The sequence below is a fragment of the Oncorhynchus keta genome, chromosome 7, assembly GCF_023373465.1.
Source record: "Oncorhynchus keta strain PuntledgeMale-10-30-2019 chromosome 7, Oket_V2, whole genome shotgun sequence".
NCBI lineage: Eukaryota > Metazoa > Chordata > Actinopteri > Salmoniformes > Salmonidae > Oncorhynchus > Oncorhynchus keta.
Window position 1 is genome coordinate 46,147,839 of NC_068427.1, and position 25,994 is coordinate 46,173,832.

General features: G+C 41.4%; 1 protein-coding gene across 1 annotated transcript; it reads left to right on the forward strand.

Moving 5' to 3' along the window:
• Window positions 1–24,473, forward strand: LOC118386404 (serine/threonine-protein kinase 24-like). The gene is made up of 11 exons (XM_052523018.1): window positions 1–856; window positions 5,259–5,489; window positions 17,450–17,506; window positions 17,658–17,766; window positions 17,862–18,019; window positions 18,766–18,951; window positions 19,233–19,378; window positions 19,568–19,697; window positions 21,068–21,136; window positions 21,542–21,681; window positions 21,834–24,473. The coding sequence occupies exons 1-11, from the start codon at window positions 815–817 to the stop codon at window positions 21,865–21,867; spliced, it is 1,302 nt and encodes a 433-aa protein (XP_052378978.1). The 5' UTR covers window positions 1–814; the 3' UTR covers window positions 21,868–24,473.
• The last annotated feature ends 1,521 nt before the right edge of the window (window positions 24,474–25,994 follow it).

The window sequence follows — 25,994 nt, forward strand, 5'->3', positions numbered from 1 at the left end:
CTATCTCATTCGTTAGCTAGTTGACGCAGTTTACATATAGCACTGTATATACGTCAATATTTGTAAGTCAATCGGAGCTGGCTGAATTTCTACAGTGACTCCCGACAGTATCAATCAAGCTACTTTTCCGCTTTGGACGCGGTATGAAGTCTCCTCGGACGCGTTATGCATTCTCCTCGGACGCGGTATGTATTCTCCTCGGACGCAGCGGTGGAAGCGTTGCTGAGAGCCCATTGGCTATCGAGCGGCCAATGGCGTGGGTCTTGATTGCTTAAACACTTCCATGGAGGAATATTCCGGTTCACTGCGCACGGCTGTAGTTTTCCTGAAGTGTTTCCCTAATGTCAGAATGACAGCTATAAAAATGGCGGAGGGCAATAGAGAAAAGTGATGAGGACGGGGCAACAAATGAGACGACTATCCTCAATTTATTGTATGATTCTCATTGTTCATCGGATATTCTCGAAAACATTTAAGGTTTGGTGAGACTTGTGCAGAGCCTAGTTTGTTCTTCTGTTAAAGATTTAGCTAGCTAACGTTAGCTAGTTTGCTATCTGCGGAAGAGGCACAACTTCCAAGACATTGCAGCTAAAAAACAAAAAAAACAAGCATTGTTTTTGAGCTTATTTCGTGATAGTTGGGGACTTTGTGTAAATCAGGCATTATAATTCCAATAACGCAAGGTATCATTAGCTGGACATAAACCGCTTTGCACTCTCCTCCGATTTGGGCTAGCTACAGTAACTCATTTAGCTAGCAAACAAAGTGGCGTCAACTGACTACGAATTCAGCTGATTGTTTATTTTATGACGACATGGCTCGTTCCCCGGATCAGAGTGGCATTCCAGGGATGCAGGTAAGATTTGTTGTCTTAGTTCATCAAGTAGTCGGTCTCCCTCAATTTCTTTGCAGTACTTTAGCAAACTTGTTAGCCAGCTAACCTTAACGATACTGACTCGATTACGTGATCAGTAACTCGACTTTATTTATGATCACATCCTCACTAGCTGTGTTAGTATATTAGTTAACGTTAACCAGCCACTTAGCTAGAAAGACACAAGGTATTGGATTCTTTGCACCAGAAAAAGGCCCACTGATAAGGCCATTCTATTGAGCCATATTTATGTTTAGCAGAGATGTGGCCAGATTGTGGTGCAGTCTGTATCTGACAGTCCTGTAGACTGGATGGCAAAGTTAAGCATCTGGTTTACAATATATAAACTATTTTGCATGTTGCTAAAACAATAAGTGTTTGCCATTTAAGCCAAATCCTAAGCTACAACTGAAATGCTTTCCCTGTAGTGTTACACTAATGCACATTGTTTGTGTTTACTCAAAGGCAATACATTTTAAGCACGACTCAATGGCTCAACCACTAAACTACCTCTTTCCTTACTGTATTTATTTTATTTATTTATGTAGCTCCTTTGCACCCCATTATTTCTATTTCTACTTTGCACATGCTTCCACTGCAAATCAACCATTCCAGTGTTTTACTTGCTATATTGTATTTACTTTGCCACCATGGCCTTTTTTGCCTTTACCGCCCTTATCTCACCTCATTTGCTCACATCGTGTATATAGACTTGTTTATACTGTATTATTGACTGTATGTTTGTTTTACTCCATGTGTAACTCTGTGTCGTTGTATGTGTCGAACTGCTTTGCTTGATCTTGGCCAGGTCGCAATTGTAAATGAGAACTTGTTCTCAACTTGCCTACCTGGTTAAATATAGGTGGGAAAAAAAAAACATTTTATTCAACAAGGAAACATGAAAGCAAAACAGCAACATGTTACTGAGGTGCCTGCCAGTTGAGGCAGTGGAAAGTAATATTTCCTCTTAAACATTCTTGACATTTTTCAGTGCAGGCAGTCAACAAGAAAGCTGCCGGGACATGACTTATCTTGTAAGAAAACTAGGTCTCTAGGTCATTCCCCATTCTGACAATGGACATATGACTGTCATTCTCATGGGGCACCACTGCGAGATAGCCTTGAGCTGCATGAATAGAGCCATGTTTCACCACTGTACTGTCCTATCCTGAATGGTGGCAACATGGTTCATTCAGGCTTGGCCTGGGTAGAGCTGACCCAGAGGGAGAAGTGGAGTGTGTGTATATGGGGCGGGGGGGATGAGCCTCAGGGTGCAGACTGACTGCATTGGACCACGCAATCTGGTGGTGCAGCTGGGAGAGGAGCAAACTCATGCTTTTTATAGGGATGTTTTAGCAGTGGTGATAAACCTGACTGTGGAGGCTCCCACCCAGCATGTGGAGCCTGTAGTCACAGTGCCCAGTGTTTTTCCCATTGAGGTCAGTCTCAATAGGATGATTTTTCACCTGGATGACTGCTCTGCTGTTGTGACAGGCTTTATTCTTCACCCCCCTTTCAACTCATGTCAAGATATTAGTAGTCTCTTTGCCTCTTTTTAATGGAGCAGATTTACAACATTCTCCAGGGGTTGTTATGACAACAATAGGCTAGCTGTTCAGCATTGTTTTTATGGTAAATTAAACTGTAATTCTAGTGCAAGCAAATAAAGTTCCTCTCTCTTTCCAGAATGCCCCATAATGGGTATCAAATTGTGATTTTTTATTTTTTTTTATTTAAAAAAAAAATATATATATATATTTTTTAAGAGTATGACATCTTTATGCCTGTAGTGAAATTAATTGGACATCGTTAACCTATAAAACAAAGTATTTTCAGTAGAAAATGTTCCTTCACACTAGTTATGCAGCATAATAGACCGTTCCATAATTTGTGAAAAAAGTGCTTCAGGCAGTTAATCGTTGCAGTGCAGGAAGTGAATTGTAATGTCAAGCGTGAAGACGACCATCCCCTCCTTTGTAGACCACAGGGGGGGGGGGGCCTGTCTGAGGGGAGGGGGTGTTGTGTTCCTGCTCCAAGCTATTCACCATCTTTATGGAGGAGGCCTTGGTTCTATTCTTTTACTGTCCGTATTGATGTTTAGATTTTTTTTTACTCCAAGAGATTTTCTCACTTTATCATATCGGGATTTTCTTGTCAGGTTGAGCTGCTTCACAATTTCCCACTTTACTGGCCAATGTACAAAATCCCAGTAGATTGTCCCAGTAGGGGCGGCAGGTAGCCTGACGGGTAGGAGCGTTGGGCCAGTAACCGAAAGGTTGCTTGATCAAATCCTTGAGCTGACAAGGTAAAAATATGTTCTGCCCCTAAGCAAGGCAGTTAACCCACTGTTCCCCGGGCGCCAATGACGTGGATGTATATTAAGGCAGCCCCCCCCGCACTTCTTTGATTGATGGTTGGGTTAAATGTGGAAGACACAATTCAGTTGAATGCATTGTTGTACAACTGACTAGGTATCCCCCTTTCCCTACATAGTAGGTATCCAGCCCGCCTCCACTGCTGGAAAAGCATCCTAAGGGAAACACTGATTGCCTAACTTAAAGAAACAGGCCTATTTGACAAATGGATAAAGGCAAGTGACCAAAGAGTCACTATTGCGGGGCAGAAAGTGTGAAAGACTGCTTTGTTTGTCAATAAGGCCGAACTAAAGCCATCGGATTAGTTATGCTGTTCACTTATTGGTTGTTACGGGTGTTTAGAATGAATTCCTCAAGCTGCTTGAGTTTCTCAGGGGTATAATGATGATATTATTGGTGCCCCCCTACACCAGAATCCTTTGTATTATAGCTTTCTGTGATTGGCCCAGGGAAGCATTAATAACTGAACAGAGCCTTAATAGTCTTACCATGTTGCAGAGTATGTAACCCTTCATCCATTGAGAATTTACAATAGTTACACAATGTTTTTGAAAAATCATTCCAGCTCACTTACTTTTGATAACCACTCAGCGTGAAAGCGAAAAATGTCATGCTCTGATCCAGTGGAAATGTCATAAAATAGGACTACCTGATAACTTCTTATCAGTGCTTGACTTGGGCTGAAATGGGTTCCGGTACTCATTTTGGGTGCTGGTACGTTTTACAGTGCATTCGGAAAGTATTCAGACCCCTTGACTTTTTCCTAATTTTTTTTTTTACATTACAGCCTTATTCTGAAATGGATTAAAAAAGAAAATCCCCCTCAATCTACAAACAATAATGATATAGCCAAAACTGTTTTGTTTATACAAATAAAAAAAATAAACTGGCACGCATATCAGTAAAGATTGTAAGATAAATTGGCATTCGACATGAGTGATTGCTGACTCCGTGTAGGCTATTATCGGCAACTTCAGGAGAGTAATGGCAGAATCTGCGAAAGTCAGCAGGAGTGGGAGGAGAATTTGGTTCAGGTTAAGATTTTTTTTCTGGTTATCTAGATCTCTTGAGGCATATTTCATCAAACCGTAATGTTTTTTAAAGTATCAGACAAACACTTCCTATAGTTGATTTTATTAAAACACATAGGGTGTGTCTATATATGGACAAATACACCCCCCAAAAAAATTCTACCAATATACTAGTCGAAAGTACAGATGACTTTCAGTCTACCAAGATTTTTGTTGGGGACAGCTCTAGTCTGAACATTTTTTTTTTTAAATACATTTTTTAAATTGTAGATATGGTTGTCTGGATTTTATACTGAGGAAGGTGAGCTGTTGTGTGAACATTGTCTCTAGCACAAGGGGAGTTTCATTTGGTTATACAGGAAGCAGATGTTCATAGAATATATAAAACAAATATCAGTCAACAAAGCCACTGGCCCAGATAACATCAGCAACCATGTTCTGAAATTCTGTCACAAGGTATTGCTGACTGTTCAATCGCTCACTGAGGGAACACGCAGTACCAGCTCTGTGGAAATCAGCCTCCGTATGCCCAGCCTGTAAACAGTTTCATTTTTGAAAATTTCTCACCACCCTAATAACTATAAACACAACCCTCACTATTGTCATTGGTTGCACAAATTGCGCTGTTTGTCTACATAACCCGGTTCAAGCATTCATGACATCACCCTGAAGAAGGCACACTGATGCTGCAACATTGGTGGTTTACCCAATAAAACTGTGAGCTTGTATATAAAGGGTCCAACTCTCTTTTATAGCGTACCGTTATTCAGTACCTCTGCTAACTTTTAATATATATTCTTTTTTGGGGGTGGATGTGCCAGCTCATGCTTTTTATTGGACTATTATTAAAACCAGACAGGCTACAATCATAGAATAAAAACCTATGCTTAATCTCTTGATCGCATGGTCCTTCTTTACCTGTGATTTGAATTTTGCTCTGCTGTCCTTACCACAGCCCTGTTTCTCTCCTTCCCTCAGAACTTTAAAGCCGATCCGGAGGAGCTGTTCACCAAGCTGGAGAGGATAGGGAAAGGCTCTTTTGGAGAGGTGTTCAAAGGCGTTGACAATAGGACTCAGAAAGTAGTGGCCATTAAGATAATTGACCTCGAGGAGGCTGAGGATGAAATCGAAGACATCCAACAGGAAATAACAGTCCTCAGCCAGTGTGACAGTCCCTTCGTTACCAGGTATTATGGATCATATTTGAAGGTAAGTTGACCGAACCTCGTAATTATATCAACATGCTGTGAAAAAATGATTTTGGCTGAATAGTCCATCCACAAATTGTGGCAAAGCATTGTTCTCTCTTTCTACACCCCCCCTCTCTATTTGTGTGACAGTTGTGGTGTCAGTTCAAGTGTTGCTGCCAGTGGTGATATGTGTAACAATTGCAGGCAACTGTATGTGGGTCAATAAATCATTCATATGGTTAATGGGACAAGGCTCTCATTAATTGTGCCTGAGCATTAGGCCTATGGCATGGATTGGTACTAGTGATGGTGAGCAGAACACAGGCATGCATTACTTCATTATCCTATATGTCCTACAATGTACTGCATGTCATGCGAGGACAGTAATACTATTAAAAAACAATTAAGCATTCATGAGGATCCCGTGTTGACTTGCTCGTGAGGGATTTCATAATTTCCTGGCCCTTGGTTGCTGTAAACTATAGGTTTGAAATGAATCTGGAGTGGGCAGAGTACTCCAGGTCTACATGTGATAGGGCTTAAGTGGCTCTTAGAGAGCATGTAGTGTGTTAGTGGCAGTACTTAAATAAAAATACTTTAAAGTACTACTTAAGCTGTTTTTTAGGGTATCTGTACTTAACTATTTACATTTTTGCCTGCTTTTGCTTCACTATATTCCTAAAGAAAATAATGTACATTTTCCCTGACACCCAAAAGGCTTGTTATATTTTGAATGCTTAGCAGGACAGGACAATGGTCCAATTCACATATTTAGTAAGAGAACATGCCTGATCATCCCTACTGCCTCTGATCTGGTGGACTCACTAAACACACATGCTTCATTATTAAATGATGTCTGAGTGTTGGAGCGTGCCCCTGGCTATCCATAAATAACTTCTGTCTGGTTTAATTGATATAAGCATATATTAATTTTATGCTTTTAATACTTAAATATATTTTTGCAATTACATTTACTTTTGATACTTAAGTATATTAAAACCCAAATACTTTTAGACTTTTACTCAAGTACTGTTTTAATGGGTGACTTGCACTTTGACACAAGTTTTTTCTATTAAGGTATCGTTACTTTTACTCAAGTATGAGAATTGGGTGCTTTTTTTCCAATTGCTGGTTAAGGGTTTACCTGAGGCCAGTGGTGAGAGGGTCAGCTAGCTGTTGGCTCCAGTCGTACTGCCAGATGGAGGCTAGTGTTGTGTGCGTGTCTAAAAGTGGGGCAAGCAGGCCAAGTCTAGGTGAATACACATACTGATGTTATGCAGTCTCTGAAAACGGTAGCCGAATCGTATAGCATTTCAAATGCTTGGTTCTACGGCTTGTGCTCACTTTATATTTGATGTAAAAAATTAAATTAACATGTAATGCTGCCCTCCCTGACATGAAATGGATCGATGTGGTATAACGTCCCTAGCCTTGACTGTCAACGGTTAACCACCGAAAATACATTTGACCGGTCACGCTTAACGGTTAATTTGCATAATTTAGTGGAATTAAATTCTGGACACCAATTTAACAGTCATAAAATAGGAAGTGTCTTGATCGGAATTATTATTTTTGCGGATATAGTCAGTTAGAAAGTAGCTTTCGTATCTCAACTATATGGCTGTCTCTAGTCAGTCAGCCACGAGCAAACTAGAGCGGAGACCCGTTGCTAGGTAACTCGCAGGGAGCAGTGGGAGAGGGAGGAGCACCACAAAGCAGCTAACAGAAAAGCAACCAAAAAAGGAGTTCCAGGAAGATTGCTCTGTGTAAACGTAACTTTTATCCCTCTCAAACTTACATTTAAGTAACACCTCGGTATATAGTTAACACGAGAATGGTCAGTAGACCGCTTATTTGATCTGAAACTAGTCAAAATGGATGAAAAAAGACAATGTGGAAAAGAGCAAAGTGAGAAGACAGTTGCTAGCTGACCACTCATACACCGGAGAGAACCCGCTACCTGACTCCTCAGGTGACGAAATGGAGGAATCTGGACATTCGGTTGATTTCAGAAACTCCAGTGAATAGTCCTGCACCCAAAAAGCACAAAGAATTGTCTGAGTGAACCCCAGGTCGACATAATCAAAGCTGTCACTGCAAAGATTATCGAAAGAGACGATGTTCTGGAAAGAAAGATGCGTGAAAACACATAAAAAAATCATTGACCTTGAAAGCAGAATCATGCATACGAGAGTTTCGAAGAGCTTAAACGTGCAAACACTGCAACCTCTGATAAATACACTGCACAGGAGAAGACTATAGTCGACATCGACATGCAAGAGCGCTTGTGTGAAGCAGAGCGATACCGGAGAAGGTGGGGGCTACAGCTTTACGGTGTCCCCGAGGACCAGGGTGAGAATGTGAAGCTCCTAGTAAATGACATCTGTAACCGTGTGGCCCTGGACTTCCCCAAAGGATGTATGGCTGTGGATGTCGCTCATCGTATTGGGAAGAAGCAAGATCAAATTGTATTTGTCACATGCGCCGAATACTAAAGGTGAAACACTTACTTACAAGCCCTTAACCAACAATGCTTTAACAAATTAAGAAAATGTGTTAAGTAAAAAAAAAAGAGAAAATATAAGTAACAAAAGTCGACGTAATAAAAATGCCAAATCTTTTCAGTCTCCTGAGGGGGAATAGGCTTTGTCGTGCCCTATTCACAACTATAGTTTGTTGATTTGGACACCCAAGGAACTTGAAGCTCTCAACCTGCTCCACTGCGGCCCCTTCAATGAGAATGCGAGCATGCTCGGTCCTCTTTTTCCCGTAGTCCACAATCATCTCCTTTGTCTTGATCACATAGAGGGAGAGGATGTTGTCCTGGCACCACACGGCCAGGTTGCTGACCACTTCCCTATAGGCTGTCTCGTTGTTTGTGATCAGGCCTACCACTATTGTGTCATCGGCAAACTTGATGATGGTGTTGTGCTTGGCCATGCAGTCATGAGTGAACAAGGAGCACAGGAGAGGACTGAGCACGCACCCCTGAGGGGCCCCCATGTTGAGGATCAGTGTGGCGGATTTGTTACCTACCCATACCACCTGGGGCGGCCCGTCAAGAAGTCCAGGATCCAGTTGCAGAGGGAGGTGTTTAGTCCCAGGGCCCTTAGCTTATTGATTAACTTTGAGGGCACTATGGTGTTCAATGCTAAGCTGTAGTCGGTGAATAGCATTCTCACAGGTGTTCATTTTGTCTAGGTGGGAAAGGGCAGTTTTGCGTGCAATTGAGTAAATCTGTGGATCTGGGGGGTATGCAAATTGGAGTGGGTCTAGGGTTTCTGGGATGATGGTGTCGATGTGAGCCATGACGAGCCTTTCAAAGCACTTCATAGCAACAGATGTGAGTGCTACGGGTCGGTAGTCATTTAGGCAGGTTATCTTAGTGCTCTTTGGCACAGGGACTATGGTGGTCTGCTTGAAACATGTAGGTATTACAGACTCAGTCAGGGACAGGTTGAAAATGTCAGTGAAGACACTTGCCAGTTGGTCAGCGCATGCTTGGAGTACACGTCCTGGTAATCCATCTGACCCTGCGGCCTTGTGAATGTTGACCTGTTTAAAGGTCTTACTCACATTGGCTACGGAGAGTGTTACCACAGTCGTCCGGAACAGCTGATGCTTCAGTGTTGTTTGCCTCGAAGCGAGCATAGAAGTAATGTAGCTCATCTGGTAGGCTTGTGTCACTGGGTAGCTCGTGGCTGTGCTTCCCTTTGTATTCTGTAATAGTTTGCAAACCCTGCCACATCCGACGAGCGTCGGAGCCGGTGTAGTACGATTGTCTTAGTCCTGTATTGACACTTTGCCTGTTTGATGGTTCGTCGGAGGGCATAGCAGGATTCCTTATAAGCTTACATTTACATTTAAGTCATTTAGCAGACGCTCTTATCCAGAGCGACTTACAAATTGGTGCATTCACCTTATGACATCCAGTGGAACAGCCACTTTACAATAGTGCATCTAAATCTTACTAGGGTTAGGGTTAGGGTTAGGGGGTAGAGTCCCTCTTCTTGAAAGCGTAAGCTTTACCCTTTTAGCTCACTGCGGATGTTGCCTGTAATCCATAGCTTCTGGTTGGGGTATGTACGTACGGTCACTGTGGGGACGACATCGATGCACTTATTGATGAAGCCGGTGACTGAGGTGGTATACTCCTCAATGCCATTGGAAGAATCCCAGAACATATTCCAGTCTGTGCTAGAAAAACAGTGATGTAGCTTAGCATCTGCTTTGTCTGACCACTTTGTTATTGACAGTCACTTGTGCTTCCTGCTTTAGTTTTTAATAGTAAGCAGGAATCAGGAGGATAGAATTATGGTCAGATTTGCCAAATGGAGGATTAGGGAGTGCTTTTTTACGTGTCTCTTTGTGTGGAGTAAAGGTGGTCTAGAGTTTTTTTTTTTTTTTTTTTTTTGTATTTTTAGTGGGGGGTTTTCTCTGGTTGCACATTTTAACATGCTGGTAGAAATGAGGTAAAATATATTTTTTTCCCTGCATTAAAGTCCCCGGCCACTAGGAGTGGCTCCTCTGGATGAGCATTTTCCTGTTTGCTTATGGCTGTATACAGCTCATTGAGTGCTGTCTTAGTGCCAGCATCGGTTTGTGGTGGTATATCGACAACTACAAAAAATACATAAACTCTCTTGGTAAATAGTGTGGTCTAAAGAGTTTAGACCGCCACCCCTTTGTCTTACCAGAGGCCGTTATATCCTGCCGGAAAAGCGAAAAACCCTCAAGATCTACGTTGTTCATGTCATCGTTCAGCCATGACTCGGTTTCAACAAAAGATATTACCGTTTTTAATGTCCCGTTGGTAGGATATACGTGATCGAAGTTTGTCTATTTTATGATCAATTGATTGTATGTTGGCTAATAGGACCGATCGTAAAGGTTGATTACCCTCTTGGCGACGGATCCTTACAAGGCACCCGTACCTTCGTCCCCCGATACCTCAGTGTCTTTCTCCTGCGAATGATGAAGATGAGGGCCTTGTCGGGCGTCTGAAGTAAATCCTTCCCATTCACCTTAAAGAAAAAAGTATTGCTTCAGTACGGGTTGAGTCATTTTTTTTTATCTTCTCAGCTCGGAAATTCGATCTTGCATCCTTTCGGCTCTAGCCACTAGCTGTACCTAGTGGGATAAAATCTTTACTTCAGAATAGTGCATATTTTTGAACGTCTCTTATTGTAAGCGATATCCAGGTGAATGGCGTCGGTTTACTAGATAAGAAATTCAACAATAGTTTATTAAGGGATATTTTCTACAGGAAGTCTATTCCTTCTGTTCTATTTAGTTGTGCTTCATCGTTTTCTGTAAACTGGTGCCGTGCTTGGCTCACTCCACACATTTATGGTGACCAATAAAGCAAAGGAGATCGCCTTACACATAGATTCTACCTAATAGCTTGATTTCTAAATGAATACCTGTTTCCAGTGAATGGTGTTTTTGTGAACTCGAAACTGAATCTATGGAACACTTATTTTGTAATTGTTTACATAATGAGGTGTTCTGGACTGATGGAAAACTATATTTCTGGCAACAACAACAACCATAAGGTCTATGTTTGACCATTTATTTTACAACACACAATTGAACGTCCGTATGTCTTATCTCTTTAATTTTATTAGGAAAAAAATTCATACACATCAATGTACGAAGGGGGAAAAAACTCCCTTATTTATTTTTATCTGATTTGGAAAACAATTTAGAATAATTAAAACACAAAACAAAATGTCTAAAATATATTCGCTACATGTCTGTATTTAAATGGATATTAATGTGGATTTGTATTTTTTTTTGTATCTTTCTTTGTGTAACCCTGTTCTGTTTTGCATGTTACTGTTGAATAAAAAATATTTACAAACAACAACAAAAAATATGTGTGTGTGTGTGTGTGTGTGTGTGTGTGTGTGTATATACATATATACATATACACATACACATACATATACATATATACATACATATATATACACACGTATGTGTGTATAGAGGTCGACCGACTATGATTTTTTTTCGATACCGATTATTGGAGGACCAAAAAAAGCCAAATGTTTTATTTATTTGTAATAATGACAATTACAACAATACTGAACACTTCTTTTAACTTAATATAGTACATAAATAAAATCAATTTAGCCTCAAATAAATAATGAAACATGTTCAATTTGGTTTAAATAATGCAAAAAGTGTTGGAGAAGAAAGTAAAAGTGCAATATGTGCCATGTAAGAATGCTAACGTTTAAGTTCCTTGCTCAGAACATGAGAACATATGGTTATTCCTTTCAACATGAGTCTTCAATATTCCCAGGTAAGAAGTTTTAGGTTGTAGTTATTATAGGAATTACAGGACTATTTCTCTCTATACCATTTGTATTTCATTAACCTTTGACTATTGGATGTTCTTATAGGCACTTTAGTATTGCCAGTATAACAGTATAGCTTCCGTCCCTCTTCTCGCTCGAACCAGGAACACATCGACAACAGCCACCCTCAAAGTAGCGTTACCCATTCAAGGTGAACAACCACTCCAAGTCTCAGAGCGAGTGACGTTTGAAACGCTATTAGCGCGCACCCCGCTATCTAGCTAGCCATTTCACATCGGTTACACCAGCCTAATCTTGGGAGTTGATAGGCTTGAAGTCATAAACAGCTCGACGCTTGAAGCACAGCGAAGAGCTGCTGGCAAAATGCACGAAAGTGCTGTTTGAATGAATGCTTACGAGCCTGCTGGTGCCTACCACCGCTCAGTCAAACTGCTCTATCAAATCATTGACTTAGTTATAACATAACACACAGAAATACGAGTCTTAGTTTCCAGATTTGACCATATTAATGACCTATCATCTTGAAAACAAGACGTTTATTCTTTCAGTGAGATACGGAACCGTTCAGTATTTTATGTAACGGGTGGCATCCATAAGTCCTAAATATTCCTGTTACATTGCACAACCTTAAATGTTATGTCATAATTATTTAAAATTCTGCCAAATTAGGCAGCCCAAATTGTTGCACATACACTGACTCTGCGTGCAATGAACGCAAGAGAAGTGACACAATTTCACCTGGTTAATATTGCCTGCTAACCTGGATTTCTTTTAGCTAAATATGCAGGTTTAAAAAGATATACTTCTGTGTATTGATTTTAAGAAAGGCATTGGTGTTTATGGTTAGGTACACATTGGAGCAACGATACGCACCGCATCGATTATATGCAACACAGGACACGCTAGATAAACTAGTAATATCATCAACCATGTGTAGTTAACTAGTGATAATGATTGGTTGTTTTTTTATAAGATGAGTTTAATGCTAGCTAGCAACTTACCTTGGCTTACTGCATTCGCGTAACAGGCAGGCTCCTCGTGGAGTGCAATGTAATCAGGTGGTTAGAGCTTTGGACTAGTTAACTGTAAGGTTGCAAGATTGAATCCCCGAGCTAACAAGGTAAAAATCTGTTCTGCCCCTGAACGAGGCAGTTAACCCACCATTCCTACGCCGTCATTGAAAATAAGAATGTGTTCTTAACTGACTTGCCTAGTTAGATAAAGATTAAAGGTGTAAAAAATATATCTAAAAATATTTTTTTTCGACCAAAGTGGTGTCCAAAAATACCGCTTTCCGATTTATGAAAACTTGAAATCGGCCAAAGCAACCAAAAAAGTTTCCAAGAATTTCAATTCTACTGGTTTTTCATATCAACTTTCTTTCGTTGTCCAGAAGTCAAAAGCACAATACTTGTCATATTAGCAACCCATCATAGTTGTTGCATATATTTAGGTTTCCCCTCTTTCTAAGTTTCTAACTAAGATGTTCATCTCTGTCACATGAAAGGGCTCGCATCAGATGTGTCTTAGAACAGTTAGTGTTTTCCTACAAATTGCAATTTGGCAAATGTTTGAAAATGTATGTATTCTATTCTCTGCTTCATTAGTTAATGTTCTATAATCTGCATCCCACTGCTGGCTTGCTTCTGAAGCTAAGCAGGGTTGGTCCCTGGATGGGAGACCACATGCTACTGGAAGTGGTATTGGAGGGCCAGTAGGAGGCACCCTTTCCTCTGGTCGGAAAAAGAAATATCCCAGTGCCCCAGGGCAGTGATTAGGGACATTGCCCTGTGTAGGGTGCCGTCTTTCGGATGGGACGTTAAATGTGTCTTGACTCTCTGTGGTCACTAAAGATCCCATTGCACTTATCAAAAGAGTAGGGTTGTTAACCCCGGTGTCCTGGCTAAATTCCATCATGGTCACCTAATCATCCCCAGCTTACAATTGGCTCATTCATCCCCCTCCTTTCCCCTGTAACTATTCCCCAGGTTGTTGCTGTAAATGATAATGTGTTCTCAGTGAACTTACCCGGTAAAATAAGGGTTAAATAAAAGAAAATGATAGGCTCGCTATTGTCACATGACCATTCCTTCAATGCATAGTATTTTCTGTTTGGTCACATCATTTTACCGTTTGGAACGAATTTAACCTTTTTGTTAACCGGTGAATTTGCTCAATTGCAATTTGTGGGAAAACACTAAAGTTAGAAGCATAGTCGATAACAAAATTGACCAAAAGTCAAGGCCATATCAAAATTGGTTACAGACTGACTTTAAATCTCTCAATAATTCCTGGTAAAACTGTTATACAATAAGAACCATTAGAGAGAGGAGAAGATATTAGTGTCAGTCAGTGATGAATTAGAACATGCCCAACCGAATACAATTTCCTATGTAATTACTCATAGGCCTAGTCTTTATAAAAATTAAAGGTGAAATGTGCTCTTTTACACATGACGCCTGCACCTCGGGCAGGTTTATCTAGTCTGTCTGGCCACAGGCCTCAGTCTGCAGCTCATACTTACTCATCCACACACCACTGGCCTACATGATTACCTGTCTACAAGGGGAAATTCACAGCCGCAGCAGACAGTGATGCACAGCCATTTATAACAGAAAATGCTCACTCGGGCAGAATCGCCTTATGTTGCAGTCAACAAAGGTTGCAATTTGGTTCATTTTATATATTTTTCAGAAACACTAAATGACCAAATGTCCAAATGTATGTGGACATCTGCTTATTGAACATCTCATTCCAAAATCATGGGCATTAATATGGAGTTGATCAGCCCCCTTTGCGGCTATAACAGCCCCTACTCTTCTGTGAAGGCTTTCCACTAGATGTTGAACCATTGCTGCGGGGACTTGCTTCCATTCAGCCACAAGAGCATTAGTGAGGTTGGGCGATTAGGTGTGGTTCGCAGTTGGCATTCCAATTCATCCCATAGGTGTTCGATGGGGTTAAGGTCGTGGCTCTGTGCAGGCCAGTCAAGTTCTTCCACACCGATCTTGGAAAAACATTTCTGTATGGACCTCAATTTGTGCATTGTCATTCCGAAACTGGTGGGGAAGGCCCTTTCCTAACTTTACAGTTGCCACTATGTATTCGGGCAGGTAGCGTTCACCTGCCATCCGGCCCTCGGACTGACAGATGTTTATGCGTGATTTCATCACGCCAGAGAACGCGTTTCCACTGCTCCAGAGTCCAATGGTGGCGTGCTTTACACCACTCGAGTCGTCACTTGGCATTGCTCATGGTGATCTTAGGCTTGTCTGTGGCAGCTCGGCCATGGAAACCCGCTTCACGAAGCTCCAATCTAACAGTTGTTGTGCTGACTTTGCTTCCAGAGACTGTTTGGAACTGTGTAGGGAGTGGTGCAACTGAGGACGGACGATTTTTACACGCTATGTGCTTCAGCACTTGGCTGTCCCGTTCTGTGCGTTTGTGTGGCCTACCACTTCAGGGCCGAGCCGTTGTTGCTCCTAGATAATTTCCACTTCAAAATAACAGCACTTAGAGTTGACCGGGGCAGCTCTAGCAGGGCAGAACTGACTTGTTGGAAAGGTGGAGTTCTATGACGGTGCCACATTGAACGTCACTGAGCTCTTCAGTAAGGCCATTCCACTGTCAATGTTTGCATATAAACTCTTGGGTATTGTTCACCACAGTGCCTAGTGAAAGTCAACACGCCTTGCACAGTCTTCACATTTTTATGTCTTAAAATTAAATCTAAAAAGGGAGTAAATTAGATTTTTTTTTTTTTACTGATCTACACAATTTGCTCCATGTTTATAAAAGTGAGAAAAAAATTAACATTTTCCAAATCAATGAAAAATGAAGATTTATTGATTTGTGAATGTCTTCACGTTAGTTAATACACATTTGGCAGCCATCACAGCTGTGAATCATTTTTAATGTGTCTACCAACCTTGCACAACACATCCTTTGATTTGTTCAAGTTCAGTAAATTTGGTTGGGCAGAAATATTTAAAACTCGTCTCTGATTTTTAAGCAGATTTAAGTCAGAACTGAGACTGAATCATTCAGAAACACTCAACATTTCTTAAAGCCGTTCTTTGACATTAAAATGTGTGTAAATACCCCAGGGTGAAAAGAGGAGTTTTCTTCCATGTTAACAGCACCGTGCAGGGCCCATTTACTTCTGCTCCACATGCTGTTGCATTATGGTTTACATATGAAATGCTCTGTCTGATCCCATACTGAGGATAAGAGCTGGTTAGTAGGCTATGGCAAGCTGCTGAAGAGATTCAGGCCAGGGAGGCTGGGAAGGAGAGATTCAGGCCAGGGAGGCTGGGAAGGAGAGATTCAGGCCAGGGAGGCTGGGAAGGAGAGATTCAGGCCAGGGAGGCTGGGAAGGAGAGATTCAGGCCAGGGAGGCTGGGAAGGAGAGATTCAGGCCAGGGAGGCTGGGAAGGAGAGATTCAGGCCAGGGAGGCTGGGAAGGAGAGATTCAGGCCAGGGAGGCTGGGAAGGAAACCAACTGGTTTATGGATCATAACGAGGAAGAAAGTCTGGTCTTTTTTTGTGTTTAGTGTGTCCTGCATAACACACTAGACCCTTACAGCTAAACATCCTAGTTGTATTTCTTTGACCTGAGGCTATTCTTCTATTCCTTCTGTGGCTCAGTTGGTAGAGCATGGCGCTTGTAACGCCAGGGTAGTGGGTTCGATTCTAGAGCATGGCGCTTGTAACGCCAGGGTAGTGGGTTCGATTCCCGGGACCACCCATACGTAGAATGTATGCACACATGACTGTAAGTCGCTTTGGATAAAAGCGTCAGCTAAATGGCATATATATTATATTATTTATAAATTGTTGTATTATGCCATCTCTCTCTCTCTCTCTCTCAAGGTTATCAAGTCTGCTGTTAGAATGTGTTGGCTCAATTTGTATCGCATTGGCACATGAAACGCCAGGGTTGTGGGTTCAATTCCCACTGGGGGACCATTTATTTAAAAAATATAAAACATTACAAGGATGAAAATGTATGCACTCACTACTGTAAGTCACTCTTGATAAGAGTGTCTGCTAAATGATACCATTTTTTTAATGTGCTGCATTATTGAACTGCACTTGTTCCGGGCGTCGCTAGGCGGTTGTTGTGTTCCGGGCGTCGCTAGGCGGTTGTTGTGTTCCGGGCGTCGCTAGGCGGTTGTTGTGTTCCGGGCGTCGCTAGGCGGTTGTTGTGTTCCGGGCGTCGCTAGGCGGTTGTTGTGTTCCGGGCGTCGCTAGGCGGTTGTTGTGTTCCGGGCGTCGCTAGGCGGTTGTTGTGTTCCGGGCGTCGCTAGGCGGTTGTTGTGTTCCGGGCGTCGCTAGGCGGTTGTTGCGTCAGACCTTAGGTCCCTTAACATTCCACCATTTGATATGATCCCTGATGCAGCCACATGTGCTGTGATTGACTCCCCTCTAGGCTCACCGGGAGAAGAGATTGCTGAAGTGCTTAGCTTAAGCTTCTCATTTAATATGAATTATTATGAAAGTATTAAATGAGAAGTTGACTGTCTTCATCTTATTTAATTTCCCCTTCCACTCTATTCCAATGTGATGCAGAATTATAACAGTAAATGTTGATCTGTTTTAATAAAGACTCATCATGATTTATGATTAAAACATTCTCTCTTTTTAATTTCAGGATGCGAAATTATGGATTATTATGGAATATTTAGGAGGAGGATCAGCTCTGGATTTAGTAAGTTTCTCTACAGTATAGTAAACTCCTCAGTAAGATGGCATTGATGTAACACAGGCCTAGCCCAAAGGGCGTCTTAACATTTCCATCGAGGTCCAGTAGGACACTTTTTATTTTTTGTATTTTTATTCCAGCCTGCTTTCTCTTTTAGTTGGAGCCCGGTGCCTTGGACGAAACCCAGATTGCCACTATTCTCAGAGAGATCCTGAGGGGACTTGAGTACCTGCACTCTGAAAATAAAATCCACCGAGATATTAAAGGTACTGTTTAGAACCCACTATGGCCATACAGTGCAGCATGAATATCCAACTGACTGGCCACCATGGTAAATCTCATAGTTTGTTATTGCCCCCAGCCGCTAACGTGTTGCTATCAGAGCAAGGAGACGTGAAGCTGGCAGACTTTGGAGTGGCGGGGCAGTTAACGGACACCCAGATAAAGAGGAACACGTTCGTGGGCACTCCGTTCTGGATGGCACCTGAAGTCATAAAACAGTCTGCGTATGACTCCAAGGTCAGAAATACCACAAGCTCTCTCTCAGGTTCTAGGTTGTCTCTCTCAGGTTCTAGGTTGTCTCTCTCAGGTTCTAGGTTGTCTCTCTCAGGTTCTAGGTTGTCTCTCTCAGGTTCTAGGTTGTCTCTCTCAGGTTCTAGGTTAAGATGGCATATCTGTTCATAGGTTTGTGCAAAGTGTTATAATGTGTCATAGGCAATGTGTGGAATTGTCAACAAAATGTTTAATGCAAATTAGTTTTCATAGTGGGGATCCTAATAAATCAAATAGTGTCCAATTAACCTTTTTTTTCCCTGGCTGAATTGTTCTGCTGAGTAGAGGCATTGCAGAGGTAGCTTCAGCTCTGTAACCTGCGGTGATCACACTACAGCCAGGGCACAGCACTGCACACAGATAGAAAATATCACCAGACACATTAGGAACGACCACAACATATGAATCACCATGCGGCAAACCAGAGCCACCAGTCTCACACTGGGTTGACGGTAGTTCCTTAAATGGCTTACTACAGGATCAGGTTGTCTGTCTGTCTGGCGAAATATAAAATGGCTCCCTCCTCTCTTGAATAGAAATCTCAAGTGTTATCACTTTCATTCTGTGAATCATGCTGTCTGTATATCCTTTGCATCACAAACTTTCCCTATTGATATTTGCTATGAGGTTTTGAAGTCCGTTGTGGAAGTGTTCTAAAAAAATCTTTCTCAAGTGTCTTCTTTTTTTTTTTTTTCTCTCTCGTTGTGTCGCAGGCGGATATATGGTCGCTAGGTATAACAGCCATAGAGCTAGCCAAAGGAGAGCCGCCCTACTCAGAGCTTCACCCTATGAAGGTCTTATTCGTCATCCCAAAGAACAACCCGCCCACCCTGGAAGGAAACTACTGCAAACCCCTCAAAGAATTCATAGAAGCCTGTTTGAACAAAGAGCCCAGCTTTGTAAGTGGTGTTTGGGGAGCAATTGAGCTCAAATGGGTATTTCGTTAATTAGCGGTTAAGAGCGTTTGGGCCAGTAACCAAAAGGTCGCTGGTTCGAATCCCCGAACCCGACTAGGTGAAAAATCTGTCTGTTGCCATTGAGCAAGGCACTCCTATTGCTCCTGTAAGTTGCTCTGGATAAGAACTGCTAAATTACAAAAAAAATGGAGAAAGTCAACCCTCTGTACATTTAGAAAACACATCCAATGTTTACACTTGTTTGACTCGATGCTCCTCCTCAGAGGCCAACTGCCAAAGAGCTTCTGAAACACAAGCTGATCATCCGGCACGCCAAGAAGACGTCCTACCTTTCAGAGCTGGTGGAGAAGTACAAGAAGTGGAAAGCAGAGCAGTCTCTGGAGGACTCCAGCGACGACGAGTCGGGCTTGTAAGTCGTCATCATTTGATCCATTAAAGTCCTTTAATGTTATTTAGCCGATCGTGGTCATTCGTTCCTTCGGGCAATTCACACACACAAGTGGTGGTTACCCAGATTGTTTATTGGGACAGTTTACTAATATGCTTCAGACTGTGCTTCCATGTGAGGTTGTCTAAAAGGTTGTCTTTGTCTTGTCAGTGAGCTGGATGGCCAGGCATCTGGAGTGAACGACTCTGGGAACGATGCCTGGATCTTCAACACCATCAGGGAGAAGGACCCCAAGAAGTTCCTGAATGGTGCCGCCCAGTTTGAGCTGGAGAGGAACCAGGTAAGATGGCAGAGAAACATGCATCTTAGGTTATCCTCAACCCAAATTCTGATTTAAGCTGAGTGTATTCATACCATTGTGTGTGTTTATACCATTGTGTATATTTATACCATATTATAAACCGGGTGGTTTGAGCCCTGAATGATGATTGGCTGAAAGCCGTGTTATATCAGACCGTATACCACGGGTATGACAAAAAAAAAAATGTTTTACTGTTCTAATTACGTTGGTAACCATTTTATAATTGCAATAAGGCGCCTTCGGGGTTTGTGGTATATTGCCAATATACCACACCCCCTCTAGAGCACTCATTATTTCCCTCTAATGCACGGTAGAATTCAATGGCTATAGTTAATTTTTACATGTTTCGTTTGAGCTACTTTTGAAAGCAGAAGTCGAATTTAAAACATTGGCATTGTTGGAATTCTGAATGTTTTGATTTTTCAGGTTGTCATTGGATTTGGGGTGAAAAAAATGGGGTCCCTGGAAACTCTGCAGGGGATAAAATGGGTACCATGCGGGAAAGTTTGAATACCACTGCCATAGTGTATTTCTACCATGGTATATACTCGTACCATGGTATATACTCGTACCATGGTATATACTCGTACAAGACACTTTACTAATGCTGAGTTTGCCCTCAGACTAGCCTTAATTCGTCAGGGCATGGACTCTACAAGGTGTCCAAAGTGTTCCACAGGGATGCTGGCCCATGTTGACTCCAATGCTTCCCACAGTTGTCAAGTTGTCTGGATGTCCTTTAGGTGGTGGAACATTCTTGATACACACAGGAAACTGTTGAGTGTGAAAAACCAAGCAGCGTTGCAGTTTTTGACACAAACCGGTGCGCCTGGCACCTACTACCATACCCCGGTCAAATGCATTTAAATCTTTTGTCTTACTCTGAATCCTTCTCTCGGGGCTTAAAAATCCTCCTTTAACCTGTCTCTGCTTCATCTACACTGATTTGAAGTGTATTTAACAAGTCACATCAATAAGGGATTATAGCGTTCACCTGGTCAGTCTGTCATGGAAGAGCAGCTGTTTTTTTTATGTTTTGTATATACTTAGTATATATTCATACCGTAGTGTGTGTGTATTCATACCGTAGTGTGTGTATTCGTACCGTAGTGTGTGTATTCGTACCGTAGTGTGTGTATTCGTACCGTAGTGTGTGTATTCGTACCGTAGTGTGTGTGTGTATTCGTACCGCCACATGCTTTCTCCCGTCAGGATCTAACCAAACACAGTTGTTCAGGAGGTGGTTTCTGGGCATTCTCTGTTTTAATAAGCTGACGTTCACTCTTCAGCTGTTTCTCAGCTCTTGCACTGAGCCATCAGTATGATTTTTAAATTTTATACTTTATCAGGTGCAAGACAATCCAGAAAGGCCTCTGTCACAGAGCTGGTGCAATATCATTTCACCTTTGTTTGCCGAGGTAAGAATGTAATTGGGCTCATTTTAACTAGATCTTCTGACGTTACTATTTCTCTTTTTATCTCAAGATAATAACGGTGAATCTCAGTCAAGTTGAATGATTCCGGGTCAAACTGTTCTGATATATCTGTTGACCTTATTGAAGTTACAGCTGCACACTTTAAGATTTTATTGAACTAGGCAAGTCGGTTAAGAAATTCTTATTCACAATGACGGCCTACACCGGCCAAACCCGGATGACGCTGGGCCAATTGTGCACCGCCCTATGGGACTCCCAATCACAGCCGGTTGTCACACAGCCTGGATTGGAACTATGGTGTCTGTAGCACTGAGATGCAGTGCCTTAGACCGCTGCGCCACTTGGGAGCCAAAATCATCCAGTAAACTGTCTCTCCTTCCCTTACAGTTAAAAGAGAACCAGGTTGAGGCAACCAATGGCAAGCCAGAGGCTGTGGATGAGCTGAGGGAGGCCGTTTTCATGTCGGAGGAGTCCTATCCTGGTATCTCTGACGCCCTGGTGTCTGAACTAGTGCACAGACTACAGAGGTAATGGCATCAACACCTCCAGTGATTTGATGACAGCTCGTAGTATTATCATTTTATTCCAACATTAGGGTGCAGACCTATAAGTCTAGTGTTGTTTCTCACACCTCCATCCCAAGGTAAATCTTCCCATTGTTCATCCTTTGCTCCTGCAGGTTTTCTCTACCCAGGGCCTCATTCTCCCAGTGACACCCCCCCCCCATCCCACCACTACAGTAGCAGCAGTCCGTCAGTCCATGGCCTCTGACATCAACAGCCAAGATTAAGTCTCCCAGGAAGTTCTCCATCACTCATTCATTCACCTAAAGCAAAGCCTCAGCCCACTTTTTTTTAATTTTTTTTTCTCTACTTAAGGTATATTGTCACTTTGCGGCCAGTCACAGGCCTGTTGGTCAGCTGCCACTTTGACTGACAACTGCTGTAAGACCTTTTGGGCTCAATACCTCCGATATGAACACAGGATCATTGATTCAAACATTTTGGTGTGGCTTATTCCTAAAAGGTCCTGAAGCCTTTCAGGGAGGATCTAACTTTAGTGTGTGTGTGTGTGTGTGTGTGTGTGTGTGAGCATCTCCTTTGAGATCCTGTGAAATGTGCGGTGGAGATTGAAGCATTCTTTTCAAAACTCAGGTATCCTGCTTTTAAGTGGATGAGGGTCCTCTGGGAGAATTAAAAGATCTGTTGGGTGGCTGTACAAACTTGTAAATAGGCACATTTTTACAAATATTGAGAAATAATGGAGTGTACACAAAGGAATCTCTGTGTACAAGTGGCCAAATGCTTCTGTACATATATTCTGTTAGAAAGGGTCAATGTTTAAAGAGACATGTAAATGGTCATAACTGAGATTGCTTTGCCTTTATTACTTGCTCTTTTGTATTTCAGTCATGGATTCCCTCTTATTTAAATACATTATCTTGGATTCCCTCTTGTTTAAATCATACATTTTCAAGGACACATCCATTCAATGGCAATTGCTTCCCTCTGTTGTGTTTTTGTTAATTGATACTTTGGCCACTTTTTTTTTTCTTTTTTTTTCTTTTTTAAATGCTCTTTGACCTTTTTGATGTCTCACTCAATGACATGGCTGTAGTTGCAGTGCAGTGCAGTGCAGACCACAGAAACAGAATCTGTCCAGGTGCACTACTTCTAACCCTCTCTAGTCGTGACACTGGGTTCTGTTGCCAGAGCATTGAACTTCATGAGACCACATGGTTTCATGACAAAATGTCTGTTGGATTGTTCCTGTCGTGTGTAAGATGAGTGCTTTAGTTCTATTGAAGGTTCACCTTTCCTCCTTTTTTTTCTTCTTTTTAACATGGCAGTAAATTCAACTACATCATCCCACAACAAACACGTCGTCTTTGGAACTGCAGTGGTACAATCTATTCAATAGCTTGAATTGCATTTTTTTTTTTTTTTTTTTTTTTTTTTGGCGTAAGACCGCATGGTCATTATAGTACAGGCATGTCTCAATGCTACATAAGACACCTGTCCACCTGAAACAACACAGCTTGGAGCATAGTATAGCATAGTATAACAGAACACTGTAAACGTGAATTCCACACTAAGTTTAGTTGAAAAGGATTGCAGAAGTGCGTTATGGTATGTTCATACTAGTTGACGTAAAGTAGCAGAAAGCCAACGGCCATTAGGAAGCATACCGCACTTCCCTGCTGCTACTGAGGTATTTATTTAACTAGGCAAGTCAGTTAAAAACACAATTTTTATTTACAATGATGGCCATAGGAACAGTGGGTTAACTGCCTTGTTCAGGGGCAGAACGACCGATGTCTTTACCCCTTGTCAGCTCAGGGATTCGACCGAGCAACCCATCAGTTACTGGCCCAACGCTCTAACCACTAGGCTACCTGCTGCCCCTAATATCCATTGTAGCAAGCATGCTACTGGACTCTTAACCTGATGTCCTGGACCTTGAGTGTTTAAGTCAGCCTTAGCAACCTTATTGCGAGTGGGGTGCAGTCACATTTTTAAAAAAATGCAGTATGGACACATTTAACAATTGATTTACATCAGCTAAGTTAATGGTTTTTGCTCTTTACATGGGGTTAGATACTATAGCTTCATAAAGCACACAGAAGTATGAACACTGGGTCTCCTATGGGATTTCAACAGCTACTGGAAACCTTCTTTTGTATTCGCTGTGTTCAGACCAATGTGAGATGTCCAGTATTGAACTGTTTTTTTTCTTCTGAGTTTTGGGCATTTGGGATTGGAAACAGAAGTACCCCCTTGTTTTGAACCCACTTCTGTTGACCCCTTTTCCAACATTTGAGTGGACCCCTTTTGATCTATTTCCGTTATTCCCCTTATGTCACACATGAAAGTGCCATGTATGGATGCCCATCTTTGTTTTGTAATTTGCACCTTGTAGAGACAACTGTCCCGTTTTTATTCTTTGTGTTGCACTTTTTGTAAGCGTTTTCTTCAGGATTCACGTAAGAATAATGGTACTTGAGACCATAGGGTTTTTTTCTCCGTTGTCATATCTTACGTGATTACTAGTAAACCTTTCTGAGTGTAGCAACACATTTATCAGCACAGATATATTCTACGGAACAAGAATATATTTTTATAACTCACACAAGCAGTATGTATAGAATAAAGAATATTGTCCTTCCGTTTGTTATTAAAATTGAAATGTCATTTTCTGTAACATTGCAGACTGTTTATAGTCCTGTATATAATCATTGTTCATGTCACTCAAATTCCAAGGTATTGGGAGTCTTTTGTAAGCTTTCAAGTGATTAAAATCGAACGCAAATTTAAATGGATATTTCTTTTGTGTGGAGCAATATTGTTTTTTACCAGCATTACAATGCAATACCAGCAGCTTTTTAAAACCTCTACAGGATCAGTGTCCTGGCGAGATGGTTGAGTTCACGTAGACTAATATGATTAGCATGACGTTGTAAGTAACAAGAACATTTCCCAGGACATAGACATATCTGATATGGGCAGAAAGATTAATAATTTAAGCAAACTGCACTGTCCAATTTGGAGTAGCTATTACAGTGAAATAATACCATGCTATTGTTTGAGAGTGCACAGTTATGAACTTGAAAATGTGTCAATAAACCAATTAGGCACATTTGGGCAACATTTTGAAATTAAATGGTTCATTGGATCAGTCTAAAATGCTGCACACACTGCTTCCATCTAGTGGCCAAAATCGATATTGCGACGAACCTGGAATAATACCTTGAACTTTCTCTTGCATTTAAAAAAGATGGAACAAAAAAGTGCATGTTTTTTTTCCCCTTGGATTATCTTTGACCAGATCTAATGTTATATTCACCTACATTAATTTCACATGTCCACCGACTTCAGTGTTTCCTTTCAAATGGTATCAAGAATATGCATGTCCTTGCTTCAGGTCCTGAGCTACATGCAGTTAGATTTGGGTATGTCATCCGATCCTGATGTAAATTCACAAAGTTCTCATTAAAAAAAAAAATCCATTAATGAAAAACCTTCCATTAGGCAGCTGGTTGTTTGGTCAGTACTGTGCATTTAGTTATGTTCTCATGCGGTTCCATCCGAGATGTTAGCTTCCTTGACAGGGTGAGGGGCAAAAAGGCCCTAAAGTTAGTTTACTCATCACCGAAGGCATGCCTTTGTGAAATTATGCTTTACCTACACACTTCTCAGTAGTTGGTATTCCGAGTTACTTTATGAAGGTGCGTAACTGGCTTTGCAGTCATAGCTCCCTTGCACGTGCTAAATAAATGTAATTCAACCGCTGAAAACCCAACAGATTTTCTCGTGGAGCTGCCATTCAATAGGGGTTTCAGTACACTTAAACCATCCCTTTAAATACTATTTACCTTTAATTGGAATTTTGTCTACAGACTAGACTACATCGAGAGAACGGGTTCAGAAAATAGGGATAAATGAAAGGAAGCTAAATATATGCATATTTGTCTCCGTTTCAACACCAACTGGTAGATTTCAAATAGTCAGATTTGATGGATTATTTTGGGCAAATTTCAGGGATAGGAAATTATGTATGAATCACAAACAGGTTTGGAGAACCTTTGCGCACTAAAATATATTGAATAAAAAAACTGGTTTGATTCAACCTAAAATCCTTGTTCTCAACTAGCTTACCTGGTTAAATAAAATAAAAATAAATTGTCATATTCAAATTCAATCCATTAAATATTAGAAATTGTGTACAATTGGGTGCTCTAATTCTCACTAATCATGTTCCATGTTTAACCGTTTGGTCTGAGTGCCATAATGATTAGATGGTAGATTTATAGGACATGTCCCGAATTTATTACACAACGTTA

Excerpts from the sequence above, each read along its gene's own strand:
- LOC118386404 (XM_052523018.1), top strand. The coding sequence starts at position 815 with ATGGCTCGTTCCCCGGATCAGAGTGGCATTCCAGGGATGCAG. Across the intron at positions 18,020-18,765 it reads AGTCTGCGTATGACTCCAAG|GCGGATATATGGTCGCTAGG; the intron begins GTCAGAAATACC and ends GTTGTGTCGCAG. Across the intron at positions 19,379-19,567 it reads AGCGACGACGAGTCGGGCTT|TGAGCTGGATGGCCAGGCAT; the intron begins GTAAGTCGTCAT and ends TTGTCTTGTCAG.